The sequence below is a fragment of the Urocitellus parryii genome, chromosome 2 (genome assembly GCF_045843805.1).
Source record: "Urocitellus parryii isolate mUroPar1 chromosome 2, mUroPar1.hap1, whole genome shotgun sequence".
Classification (NCBI taxonomy): Eukaryota; Metazoa; Chordata; class Mammalia; order Rodentia; family Sciuridae; genus Urocitellus; species Urocitellus parryii.
In genome coordinates, this window is record NC_135532.1 from 26617076 (window position 1) to 26631430 (window position 14355).

The following is a 14355-nucleotide window of genomic DNA, read 5'->3' on the forward strand; positions in this document are numbered from 1 at the left end:
GAAGGAGGAGAACAAATAGGGTACATGTGCTGATGGGGAAAATGGGCTTGTTGGATCTTTTGCTCTGGGGCAGACCTAGAGGAAAATCAGGCTGCAAGTTCAAATGCAGGTGGGAGGACACTCAGGAGGGCAAGGTGGGAGGAAGAGGAGAGGGGCAGGCAAAGCAAGAAGGAGGAGTGAAATGCATTTGTTCAACAGATGTAAAACACTGTAATTCATAGGACACTTGCTCTCCAAGGGTGGAAAAGGGCGAGCAAATGCTTCAGGAGTGAACTTGATCTTGTGTAAGGAAATCAGAGGGTGATTCTTTGCTTATTTATTCTTCTGCCCTATTTAAATGCAGTCACCTCAGGAAGCAGCCTAAATTTTTTTCCAAGAACAAAACAGAGAAAATAGGAACCTCAGCTTTCACATACTGTATCTGGGCCATTCAATAGGAACCCGAATTGTCAAATTACAGAATAAAATGTTTCAGCTCCTGTTTATAAGTTGGGGATCCTGAGTTCCACTCTCGAGTTCACCTTAATTATCCAGAAGACATCCTCCAGCAATCACTTCTGCTGAGCTCTAAGACGAGGGGTGGGATTAGACGATCTCTTAAGTTTCATTCCAGCCCTGCAAAATTGTGTGTTTCTCTGAATGCCTGTCTCGCAAAAACAGGATGTGTTGATTGGACCCTGGATGTCAGTAGTGATTCTTCCAGGATGCCAGCAGATCAAACACCCCCAGAGCTGAAAGCTAAAATAAGCTGACTGAATGCAGAAAAGCATTCACCTGGAAAATATCACATCAAGTTGGTAGTTGGAAAAAGCAAGCCAAAGCTCGGGGGAAAATGCTCTTGTTATCTTACTGATTCAGTCAGCTTGAATTTTGTTCTAACACAGAAAACCCATGTAATCTACGGGTGGTCTTTACGCCCTGCTACCAGTGCAGTCCTAGGGTTCCCATTCTCATATCCACTCCTTCTTCTTCCAGCCGGAAAGGACCTCTAGCCTTCGTACTCCAGAAGGTTCCATCCTTGAAGTTGAGATGAAAGAAGATATACACCGGTGGTGTGCACTTGACCATGGCAGGTGAGTCTGAAAGAAATGGCCCGCCACCCCCTACCCCCATCAAAGAAGCAGCCTTCCTGAAATAACACTATGTGAGGCATCCTAGGCCAACCCTGTCATCTGCATATGTCACTTGTCTCCAAAGTCCCCTAGTCTGTGAGTATAACTGAGATCACAGCTCAAGTCTCACCAGTTGAATGACCTACCTGCATGACTCAGGACACTCCAAGGAGCCCACCTCACCCCGTTTTGTCTGGCCAGTTGCACAAGGTCAAGGGCCTTACTCAGTTCTTTACTGGCTGATGTTGCCGTGCTCTGCACTGATTGAGGCAAGACAGCCTTGCTGTCTCCCCCCAAGAGCCTTGTGCATTCTCTGACTTCCAGAGGGCCTGGGGTAGGGTTCTGGGCCCTGGTACTCCCAAAGCTGTAAAACTCCAGAGTACTTCAAAGACTCAGTGTGTGCCCCAGGTCACCAGAGAAGCAGGGCCAACGAAGGCCTCTCCCTCCAGCTCTGTGGGGTGTTCGGTTCCCTAGGTCTCACACTGGCTGTCTTGGGGCTCAGTCCCAAGAGGCCCAAAGCATCACCTTCAGTGTCACCTGCTGCTCCTGTCATCACAGGATGTGGGTCTAGACCATGGGGTCTAGACCATGGGAATGACTACAGCACTTCCACCTCTCCAGCTCTTGGCTGCAGAGGCTCCATGGTCACCAAGAGCCCAGGAACCTTCCCTGCATGGCTGCCCCACTATCTTAGCTCTTAGGTCCATTTTCAAGGTCACCTAATGGTACAAATAGCTCCAGGAGCTTCCTGCCTTCCACCTGCACACTAGGAAATGCAAACAGGGATATATGGAGTGGGGGGTCTTGGCAAAGGGTGCACCCGTATGGAACTTTCCTGTAAGCTTCCACTCACTTCTGTTCACATCTCGTTGGCCAGCACTCCAATGGCCACACCTAATTGCAAAAGAAGCTGTGAATGCCATGAGTAAGCAAGGAAGGGCACAAAAGGATTTGGGGTAGGCAACTAGCAAATTCTGCCTCAGCAGATCAACAAGGAAAAGGCTTTGGCTGTTGTGAGAATCAGAGGGCTTCTCACATAGAAAGGCCACAGATCATGCTATGCCATGCCAGAAAATACCTGAGAGCCAAGAATCTAAAGTTTGGTTGGAGAAAACAATTGGCCTAAGAGACAATGACATGGGCTTGGGTTATAGTCACAGATTTGTCTTTGAAAACAATGTGTGACTTTGGGCAAGTCATTGAAACTTCCTGGTGGATGTGGAATCCAACAAGATGATGAACAGGATGGTGTACTGGGGATGGAGATTGGAGAGAGGGGGCTCCTTCTCTGCCCGCTGACATCTGAGGACAGACTTCATGAGCATCTTCCTCAGTGTGGCTAACAGTGTCACCGACAGCAGAATGGGCGCCTCCTTATTAACCACCTTCACAGGACCCGTTTGGGTTTTAAGTGCCTCTTTCCTCAGCAGGCTTGCATGCTGCAGGGTGTGGGATGGGGAAAGGCTTCAAAACAAAGTAACTGATGAGGCAGGAGGTAATCAAAATAAGATGTTGTGTGACTGATCGTCTCTTGGGTCCAATAACGGCAGCATAAAATGGTATACAAAAAGTTGGGCTTGAAACTCAGAACTGGTTTTGGTTCCCCATTGGTTGACAACTGAGTGGAATGCAAAGTGAGAACGTCAACCAATGGAGAAGAAATGGGTATGAGTGGGTCAGCTTAGAGGGTCCCAGGTAGGAGCCACAGAAACCAACTCAGTCAACACCAGTGGTTGTTGGGTTAACTTAAAAATAGGTACATTGCCAGGTGTGGTTGTCACGCCTATAATCCCAGTGGCTTGGGAGGCTGAGGCAGGAGGATCTTGGATCTTGAGTTCAAAGCCAGCCTCAGTAACTTAGCTTAGGTCCTAAGCAACTTAGTGAGACCCTGTCTCTAAATAAAATATTTAAAAGGGCTGGGAATGTGGCTCAGTGGTTAAATGCCCCTGGTTTCAAGCCCCAGTACCAAGAAAAAAGATATCTTGTAAAGCATGGAAATATTAAAAAAAAATGACCCATTCTACAAGCATTTTATTTCAATTTTAAGATGTTCATTCAAATTTCAACATTAAGCTGTACATTCATTCATCCATCCTCTGATGATGCCTTCCATAATAATTATGTGTGATTTTCAATTTTAGATGTGTGTTTGTGTGTGTGTGTGTATGTGTGTGTGTGTGTGCGTGCATGCTGAGGATTGAATCCAGAGGTACTTTATCACTGAGCTACATCCCTATTGCTTTTGTATATTTTATTTTAAAATGTGGTTTCACTAAGTTGCTAAAGGCCTTGCTAAGTTGCTGAGGCTGGTCTCAAACTTGTGATCCTCCAACTTCGGTTTTCCAAGCCACTGGGATTACAGGCATGCGCCACCACGTCTGGTTAATTTCTGATTTTTTTTAAAGTAGAGTAAGAGCTTATGGATATTTTCAAAGCAATAAGAGTGCAGTATACATCCAGATTTTTATAATCTTTCCCAAGCTTTAACAGTTGTTTCATCTCTCCTCAACTCAATATTACCCCTCAAACAAAGTGTCCATTTTAGCCTTCATAAAGATTTTTAAATTATTTTTACTTTAATTTCATCAATTTTTCTTTGGTTTCCATACAGTCATACAGTTATGATCAAAAAAAAGCATACAATAGGCATAAGCAGGTTTGAAAACAAACAGTCGATTCTAGTTGAGCAAGTACTTGACTCCTCAATTCTTGGGGCAGAAGCTCAAGTATACTCCAGTTGTTTGCCAAATATGAATGCTCAGAGGGCTGTGGGCGTTTGCAGGGTATTGACAGATAATCCATTAAACCATTTAGTCAGTTAGGAGAGCACCTTCTGCAGCAATTCCATTGAGCAATAGGGATTCCCTAGAAATCAAATAAATCTTTCCCTGGGCTGCTTGGCTCCAGGCCCCAGGACATGGAGAGAAACCACTGGAAGGGGGAAGGCCGTGACCCTGTTGTCTACCTACGGATGTTCATCTTACAAGATACCTTCCCTGCATTGTCTTAATGGGGCCCCACTTTCTTAAATAACACATGCCTTATTTGATGTTAAAAACAAAAATGTTGAGGATTTTCCACCTGGGAGGATCTCGGACATTAGATAAAGAATTCTACAATTACTTTGTTGAGTTCTCACATCTCTGGAGATATTCCATTTATTATCTCCATCTTACAGATAAGGAAAGTGAGTCTTAGGGAGTACATATGATTTGCCCAAAGTCAGACCACAAGCAGGTGACAAGGCAAATACAGGTCCCCCTGCTCTTTCTGCCACCCTACCATGCTTTGGAGAACAGCTTTTGTATGAGCATTGAAACAAAGGGCATGTCTTACTCTTGTCCCCCACACACGGAAGCTATGGGCAAGTGGCAGATTATTTTCCCTGCAAAACTCAAATCTGACTGATGCCATTTGTGAGTTAACACAGCAATGTTGTCTGGGGCCAGCTTAAACAGAAAGGTCTGGAGGTAGCTGGGAGTAGGTGTTTCCCAGGTTGTGTGTGGTGAAGTGAGACATGGACAGGCAGATTTGACATCATCTCCAGAGAAATGGTGTCAGAAAGGTCCATGGGTGACCCCAGGGGCTGTGCATGGAGAAAAGGGGGCATAGAATACCTCCAGCCAGAGACTGTAGAACAGACCAGCAAAGAACAGAACAAGTAGACACCAGGGCCATGGAGACACAGCATGCTACAGGAAAGCATGGTTAAGTACACCCCATCCCTCTGATGTATCTAGAGCATTCAGATTTTAGGTCTCAAGTTTTGATTAGATAATTGTCCATGAATACCACCAGGGTCAGTTTATTTAACATTCCATCTTCAATATTTCTTGAGGACCACTCTGTGCCAGGCACTGTACTGTGATACAAAACTGGGCAAACAATCATGAGGGCAGAGGAATCTGTGTCCTGAAGGAGCTCACACCCCACTGAGGGACCAAGGGGTCTTCAGGACCCAGCACTTTAGTGCTTGGCTCCCTTCCCCTTGACAGGAGGGGCACAAAGCATTGTGGGAACTTGGCCAGGGAGGTTGGGAGGGAGGCTCCCCACAGGGAGGAAATTCGTGCACCTAGGACATGGAAGAGCTGCTGCCATATAGATTAACCCTGAGAATATTACGCTAAGTACAGTGAGCCAGTCACTAAAAAACAAGCTGCACCATTCCACATACACAAAGTTTCTAAAATAGTCCGTCCTAGAGATGAAAGTAGAATGGTCTTTGCTAGGGGAGAGGGGAATGAGAGGTGGTGGTTTAATGGATACAGAGTTTCAGTTTTGCAAGATGCAAAGAGTTCCAGGAGGGAAGTTCATGATGGCTGCACCAAGGTATGAAGATGTTTTTAATGCTCCTGAATTATGCACTTAAAGTGATTGAGATGGCCAATTTATACAATGCATATTTTACCACAATTAAAAATAAAGAGTCGGGGCAGCACATGAAAGAGCAAGGACCCTGGGCAAGGTGGGGATGGGAGAAAGTCCTGGGAACTTTGAGGAGTTCCTTGTAGATGAAACAAGTCAGGGGGGTGGGGGTTGGGGGGCAGGGGGAAGTGACAGCAGTAAGAACAGAACTATGAAGGGAGAGACTTGCAGGAGAGAAGCAGATGGCTTTCTAAGGTGTTTAGAAATAGCCAGGAGGAAGGGAAGAGTCAGTGCAGCAGACCAAGTAGAAGGGATCAACATAGTCTGTGTTTTTGCTAACGGAAAACTGCTGTGATGCTCAATTTGAGGTTTCCATTGAAGCTGATGGTGGCAGGGAGACCCCGGGTTACCGGAGAATCTGCACACTAACTTGGCTCTTTTCCACCAGGCTGCTGCCAGCACAGAGCAAGCCTTACCAGCAAGTGCCAGAGCCTGCATGGCCCAGCATTTACCAGACCCTCCGGTGCCACGAGATCGCCTGCCTGTCAGCTCCTGGGGAGAAGCCAGATTTGTCTATCATTGGCTCGGAAATGTCTGAGGTCAATTTTCTCATGCAGGAAAGAGAAGGAAGTGGAGCTGCCCAGAAGGAGCACGGGTCCCGGGGCACGTTCCTTGTCTGAGCTCTCAGGGTCTCAGCTGCTATTTTCTCTTCTTGGCAAAAATTCTTCTTCCCTGTGTAATCATAAGGTCTGAATGAGATTAAGCTTTGCCCAAGAGGAGCAGAGAAGAGTGAAACAAGGAATGATTTCAGCCAACATGGGCTTCTTCCCAAAGCAATTAGACCTTGAATTTAGGAGAACAAATCGGATTTGAGGTTTTCCTTCCTTGGAGGCCCTTATTTCACAGAGTGGGAGAATAGCTGCAGCGAGTGGCTCCAGAAGCAGGTCCACCACAACCCAAAATATCACGGACACCATCTGCTTACAGGTGGCCAATGACAGGAAGAGAGTAAAATAAAAACAGAGTTTTGCGAGTTTGCTCTGTGCCGGGTAGGCCCTGTTGAAGAGTTTAGAGGTACTATCTCATCCATTCCTAAGAACAGCCCTCTGAATAGATACTGCTGTCCTCTATCTTACCAACAAGGAAACGGAGGCTCTGAGAAGTCAAGTGACTTGCTGGGGGTTAGCAAGTAAATGACACTGGAGAATCCAGAGTTCACCAACGATGCTGACTCTCAGCCTGAGAATAAAACCAGAGAGCCAAAATCGTCTCCTTTCTAAAGAGCATCCTGGAGCAGCTGTTTAAGCTGGGAATGATCTCATAGATCTCAACAGCAGTAGAGAAAGAATAAGAACAGAGTTTAGGATAATAGGCACTTCCTGAACTCATCTCTTTACCAAAGTTGTTTTAATCCTCACAGCAAGCCGAAGGAGGTGCATCCTATTAGACAGATGAGAAGACTGATCCTCAGGGAGATTAAGGATTTTGCCCAAAGTTACACAAACAAAAAATTCAACACATGAGCAAGGCCCTGGGGTTCAATCCATGGCACCACCAAAAAAAAAAAAAAAACCCTCAAAATTGAAACTGTAGTTTGACCTCAACTCTGGACTAGAAATCTCTACCCCTAACTCAAAATCATCATATTGGCAAGTAGAGGTTTTGAGGTCCAGAGACCCAGACTGCAAAGATAGGAAGTTTCTTGGTTCCTGCCCCAGTCCAGAACTTTCCAGTACCTTCTTCCTATTCTCTGGTTGGACCCACCTTAGACCTGGGCACAGGGCAAGGAGTCCACACAACCCAGAAGAAGTGTCCACCCAACTGCACACCCTTCTAGACCACAGTCCTGGTCCTGGAATCTGGAAATCTATGCCCAAAGTTCACCTCCAGAGTCTGTGCAGGCTCCTCCCAGACCCATCCATTCAAGGAAGGACCACAGATCCCCAGGCCCAGAGACTAAGAAGCAAGGGTTTGCTGAGGAGCAGCAGAACTGGACAGTCTGGCTGGGGTGGGGGTGTCCCTGCAGTGCACATGAAGCCCCCCGTGGCCCAGAAAGCAGTTAGGCGTGGAGAAGAAGAACAACGTGGGGGCTGAGAGCCAGGGCTGGCTCTCCCTGCATTTGCGATGGAGCTTTGAGGACTCTGAGAATTCAACATCCCGCTGGCCTCCTGGGGCCTTCAGGTATCTCTGGTGTAGGAGGAGAGAACCTTCTGCATCTGATAAATATTTATTGAACAGTTTGTTAACTTGATATTTAACTTTTAAATACTGGGCCTCCATTCATACCAGTCCTCTTTGGGGGCTTTTAAAATCTTAAAAATGAACCCACCTCTACTTCCCTTTCACTGCTGAGATTCTGCTGATCTCTCACTCCACGGCCCCTATAAACACCCCCTTGCCAAGAACGCAGGATTCTCACTGGGCACACGTTAGGAGCCCCCACACCCACCCGAAGTGTGACCGACTTTCAACAGACCTCTGTATTTCCAGCAGTCCATGGTGAGATACAGCCCTCCTTCCCGGCAAAATTGCTCATTTTTTCCCCAGGGATTTGTCAGACCCAACTGGCTTAGAATGCAGCTCCTGGCTTCCCAGAGGGGTATTCGTGGGGCAGCCTCCACATCGGGGGGGACTCACTGCAACCTGTGAGGGAACATCAACAAAACAGCCTAGGCAAGATGAGAAAGCTTCCAAAACCATCAGAAAGCTCCCCCCAGGGACACAAACCCCGTGGGGACCATCTTTCTGTCGCTTGCCTTGTGATACTCTTTCTCTCTGCAGACCAGTTCTCTCCACAGAGCAGAAAACATGGCCACAAATGTCTCCAGGTGTCTTTGGCAGCTTTGGCTCCACGGAGAGACTGGGTTTGAGTTCTCCTGGGTTCCAAGTTCCAAATCCCTGGCCAGAGGACTTGCTGGCACATCTTGGGTCAGTACTTCACTTGACCCAGCCAACTGAGGGCTCCTGAAAAACGGCTGCCCTCAAAGAGCCACGGGGATGTGGGGACCCTGACTTTGTTGGGAGAAGAGGAGGATGGGCGCGTAGATAGTCGTGTACATTTCTCCTGAGGCTGGACAATTGATCTCCATCGCCACAAGACAGCCAGACCGTCCCTCCCTCTCCCCTTCCAACCCTTCTTTCTTCCTTTCTTTTCTTTGTTCCTTCCTGCTTTGTTTTGCATGTGGTTTGAGCGGGTCCCTGTGTTGATGTTTTGAAATTTAACTTCATTGTGAAGTATTGAGAGGGTGGAAACGGAATCTGACTATGGGGATTGGAAGTGGAGCTTTGGCAAGCTGCTTAGGATTGGAGAAGATCTTTAGAGTCCCATAATGGGGTCCGGTAGCTTTATGAGAAGAGGGAACAAGGGGCTGGGGTTGTGGCTCAGTGGTAGAGCACTCGCCTAGCACATGTGAGGCCCCGGGCTTGATCCTTGGCGTCACACAAAAATAAATAAAATAAAATTGTGTCCAACTACAACTAAAAAAATAAATGCAAAAAAAAAAAAAAAGACAATGGAGAAGAGGGAACGAGATCAGAAAGCACTCTTAGGTTTGTGTACAGGCATGTTCTTCCTGTTTCTTGCCATATGATGTCCTGTGTCACCTTAGGATTCTGCCAGCAGAAAGCTGTCACCAGATGTGGTCTCTCACCTTTGGACAGGAATTATGAGCTAAAATAATTTTTTTTTCTTTCTCACTTACCCAGGCTGTGATATTGTGTCACTAGAAAACAGACTAGTACCCTTCCTTCTCCCTCCCTCCTTCCCACATGCCTTCCTGGTTTGGATTTGAATCCTGGCTTTTCTCCTTGCTGAATCCACACTCCAGAGGCCTAGGAAGGACCTGACCCAGGATTGCCACCAACTTGCTGATGAGCCTGAGCACATTCCTTTCCCCTGAGCCTTAATTCCCTCCGCAGTTGGTTCTATAGCAGGTCTCCCTCTCTCGCCAGACTTCAAGCCTGCTCAATATCAACCTAACTTTTCCTTCCCTCCTTCTCCTAAACCTCTAACCAGTGGGTTTCTCTCTGTCCTATGAGGTGTGTGTCCATTTCCAATCCTTGATCGTGGACCATGGCTCTTAGAGTTCTATCCTCGGGTCATGGCTGCCCACCAGGACGATTTTCAGCTGAGAGACCCGTGTGGAGGCTGTTTTGCAGGGGCCACTGTTCTCTCCACTCGCTGGTCTTTGGAGGAAATAAAACCATTATGGGAAGCCAGTGATGTTCAAATCAAAACCCACATCTGTAAATCATGCCAAGTGGAATTCTAGGTAGCTCCAGATCCAGGTCCAGCCTTGAGGGAAGAAATTGCAGCCAAATAGTGAAATGTCTGACTTTTCCTTCTTCCTGCCCCCTTCCCACTCTCTGCTGCTGCCATCCAGCTGCCAGCGTCCTGCTTTCTCACCTACCCTCATGTCCATCAAAACAGGGGCGGGAGCAAAGTCCAACTATTATCCTCAGTTCCCCGAGTCAAAGTGGAGGTTTGTGGGTAGAAGTGGGGTTCTCTGGAGAAATGAGTTTGGGAAATGAAGGATTAAAGAAATTTCAATAGTTTTCATTTACCTCAGTACTTCTCTGAGCTCTTTATATCTTCTGAACTCTTTGTATGTGGGAAACCACTAGGTAAAGAACAGTTTCCCAAATTTACTTGGCCAGAGAACCCCTTCTCCAAGGTGCATCTTGTAGGATGAGTGTTCCAGGGACTAGGCTTGGGAAATACTATTTGAACTGCAGCCCATCTGCATTTGGAGCAGTATCCAAGTGCAGATGGGTTGCAGGTCACATAGTATTTCCTGCTCAGGCTGCGAGCCTATGATAACTCCAGCTCACTCCCTGGGAAGGCACCTACCACAAGTTACCCTAGAATTCACTGACCCAGTGAGGTGTGTGGCAGCACAGCCTGTGTGCACGGTGGTGAGGTGTCCCAGTGTTCCAGAAGCCCAGTTGTCCTGAGTTATCCACAGACTGGTTACTCAATGCTTCCCAATTGCATGCAATCGTCCTCTCTGCAATTCCCCTCTTTGGATCCAAGTACTTTCAGGTGGGTTTTCTTACATTTTACAACGGAGTGACCTGGTCAGTAGAGGGAAGGCAATACCTCCCCTCTGAGGACCAGGGATAAAGGTAGAAAAGAATGTCAGATAAGTAGGTGCCCTCAGGGAGCAGGTCCAGACCCCAGCAGCTGGTGTGGGAATATATCATCTCAACTGTGTGCACATGAAGGACACACATGCCATACACAGGAGGAACAGCACAACTGTAGATTCCAGGTGTGCTATTCTAGATTTTATTCTTGAGGCTCTTAAGCAGGGGGAAATATTTGCTCCTAGATATATGCCATCTAATTCTGGAAGGACAGTACGGCTCTAATCAGTAGATCACCTCTGTAGCTGTTTTAAAAGTTAGTTGACAAATACTCTCTACATAATCTATATTAACCTTCTGGTTGATGGCCATATTTAGTGCTGCGTTCTGATATAAATGGATAGGCATTCTTTCTGGCTAGAACTTGTTTATTACTAAAGAACCATCTTCTAATTTCTTTGACAAAGCTATCCTTAAGGTAAAATGCTTATGTTTAGTAACTTAAAACTTGCAGTATTTTAAAAGTGTCAGGCTAATCAGGGCAAATGAAACATACAATCTTTGGTTGTACCCCAGAATTTTTAAAAAAAATGTTGTAAAGTACATTTCATGGAACAATTGAACCTGTTAATAGTATTGGGTCAACGAGAGACTTCTTGGGTGTAATGATGGCCTCTGTTTCCGAAGGAGAAGGTCCCTATTCTGGGAAGGCACATGATGGGGTGGGAGCCTGGTGACTGGTCACATGTCCACCACACTATTTTTTTTTCAGCTTCTGTGAATAAAAAGGTGGTAGTATTAAAATAAGAATGCTGTTGTGGCATCTGCTGTTGTTTAAAGGGATAGGGATATTACTAAAAGTTGCAGAGAGGTTTTCTCATGTTTGTGTGCAAATTGTCAGAATCAAAATGGAGTTGCTTCTGTCAAACCATAACCCAAATCTAAGCAAATAAACCCAGGAGGTCATGAGGAGGGATCTCGTGCATGCAAACTTGACACCAAGAACTATCACAAAAGACTCTACTGGAACCACGTCCTTGCACAAAGGCTACTGCAACCTTATACAGAAAATACTTCTGGGATGTTTGTCCAGTAACTCTCTTCAACCATGGACTGACACCACCCCTGTTATTGATCCCTGGACTCCCTGGTTATAAATCCCTGTGGCTTCAGATTCATGTTTCAAAACTAACTTATGGAAGCCTCTTTGTTTTGCCTCCAGAAGTTTCCTCTCCTTAGAATACACCCATCATTTCCATGGCACGCATGATACTCATTGCTCTGCTCCCAAATTATTCCCAGATAAATACTATTATTCTTTAGGGACTCTGTTTCTTGGGCTGACTCTAGTAAACCAAATGATTCACAAGCCCCACTGGTAGTTAGCATATCTTTGGGATTGGGAAAAATATTGCCATTTGCTCTGGACTATGAAGTCACGATTCTCCAGAGATGTTGTTGGCACAGTTTGTCTTCCAGAATGTTCCCAGACCCAGAAGTGAGCAACAAAGAGGTAGCCCGGGGTACCCAACAATGATAAAGAGACCTCGGATTTCCAGTAAACCCACAGCGGCTGGTTGGTTCACTGAGCAGGAAAAAAGGCATGCTCTGACTGCTTGGTGGTGTCAATTTAAAAAGTCACATTTTCACAGAACACATAAAAGGGGGGAGGCGGTAAAAACAAAACAAACCAAACAAAACACAGTGTGCTTGTTTGCAGTGGTATCAGGGAGGAGTGAAGATTAAACACGGATGATGTTGGGAAGCAAAACTAGTGACAGACAAGGAGCTGGAGCAGTGAGCCGCTCTCCAGGGACAGTCATCCTAAACCTGGGTTGGGTGTCCACTCTGGGCTAAGATCACAAGCTCTTATCGCACATATGTCTTCAATCTTCAATAACTAACTTGAGGAGGCAGCTGGGGGGTGGCTAATGCCAAGGCCACGTGGATTGGGAAAAGTGGAGCCAAATGTAAACCCATGTGTGTTTGATTTTAAAACCAGGCAAGCTTGATCTACTGCCCAGTACTCCCTCCTACTTAGTTGGGCCAGTACTGGGCACATAGGGAGTTGTTTCTCCCTTCTCTGTACTTGTCTGTATTTTATGAAGTATAAAGGCAAAAGTGACTATCATGGGCACATTGGTAGGTGCACTAGTTTGGACGTGGTTTGTCCCCCCCAGCGTTCGTGTGTTGGAGGCTTGGTCCCCAGAGTGGAGATTAAGAGGTGGTGGACCCCTAAGAGGCAGAGCCTATGGGACGTCACTGGAGGTGCTGTTCTGAGAAGGGATTGCTGTAGTTCTTGTGGGACCCTAGTTAGGTTCTCAAGAGAGGGTTGTTACAAAAGAACGAGATAGGTGCCGTGTTGGTTTCTCTCTGGCTTCTGGTCTCAACAGTGATCTCTGCCTCTCGCACATGCTCCTGCCGTGACACCATCTACCATGATGTAATACAGCCAGTGGGGTTCTTGCCAGCTCTGGTGCCACACTGCTTGGACTTTCTGTCTCCAAAACTGTGAGCTAATTAAAGATCATTTACTTTTTTTAGAAATGCTTCTTTATTATTGCATTATAGTTCTACATAAGAGTGGGGTCCATTTTTATATAATCATATTTGCATGGAATATAATCTGCTCCATTTCAGTCCCCAGCACTGCCTCTTTCCCTCTCCTCCTCCCTACCTGTTCTCCTACTCTTCTTGTCTTCTGTTTATTACTTATTTATTTTTAACGGGAGCTTTGTAGACGTGGCGTTGAAACGCACTGTGATATATTCACCTACGTACATGGCATAATTGGATTTCACTCTGAGGTTCCTCCCTTTCCCCATCCTTCCTCCTTCCCCCTCAATTCCCTTCCTCCACTACACTGTGATCTCTCTTCTATTTTCATGGGATACCCCCGCCTACTTTTCTTTCTTAATTTTGCTCTAGCTTCCAAATATGGGAAAAAACATTTAACCCTTGACTTTCTGAGTCTGGGTTATTTCACTTAGCGTGATGTTCTCTAGCAATTCCATCCATTTATCTGCAAATGTCATAATTTCAATCTTTACAGCTGAGTTAAACTCCATCATGTATTTATACCACATTATTTTAATCCATTCATCTGATGCCAGGCACCTGGGCTGGCTTCATAACTTGGCTATTGTGAGTTGCACTGCTGTAAACATTGATGGGACTGTACAACTAGAGTATGCTGATTTTAGTTCTTTGGATAAATACCAAGGACTGGCATAGCTGGGTCACATGTTGGTTCCATTCCTAGTCCTTCATTCAAAGAATCTCCACGCTGCTTTTTGAAGTGGTTATTCTAAGTTGCAGTCCCACCAACAATGTAGGAAGATATACCTTTTCCCTGACATTCTCACCAGCATTTACTATTATTTGTATTCTTCATTATTGTCATTCTTACTATAGTGAAATGAAATCTCAGTGCATTTCACTCATTGCTAGGGATATTGAACATTTGTTTCATGTATTTATTGGCCATTGTATTTCTTCTTTTGAGAAATATCTTTTTAGAGCTTTTACCAATTTATTGGGTTATTTTTTTTTGGTATTAAATTTTTTGAGTTCTTTACATATTCTAAATCCTATGAGGAGTAGCTGGCAATGATTTTCTTCCATTCTGTAGCGTCTCTCTTCATGCTTCTTTCTTTTGCTTTGCAGAAGCTTTAAAATTTGATGCCATCCCACTTACTGATTCTTAAATCTCTTTTCTTTATAATGCACCCAGCATCAGGTATTTTGTTATAGAAACAGAATTCTTGTTCTTGTAGGAAATCTCTAGGATAGT

The 14355-nt window shown here is 45.6% G+C and overlaps 1 protein-coding gene across 1 annotated transcript in view; it reads left to right on the forward strand.

Annotated features, from left to right (window-relative positions):
- LOC113182482 (cilia- and flagella-associated protein 337-like) overlaps window positions 1–6157 on the forward strand; it is a 121319-nt gene extending 115162 nt beyond the window's left edge. Inside the window, exons 21-22 of the mRNA XM_026388416.2 lie at window positions 976–1073; window positions 5926–6157. Coding sequence (XP_026244201.2) covers window positions 976–1073; window positions 5926–6157 — 330 coding nt within the window. The remainder of the gene's footprint in view (window positions 1–975; window positions 1074–5925) is intronic.
- The last annotated feature ends 8198 nt before the right edge of the window (window positions 6158–14355 follow it).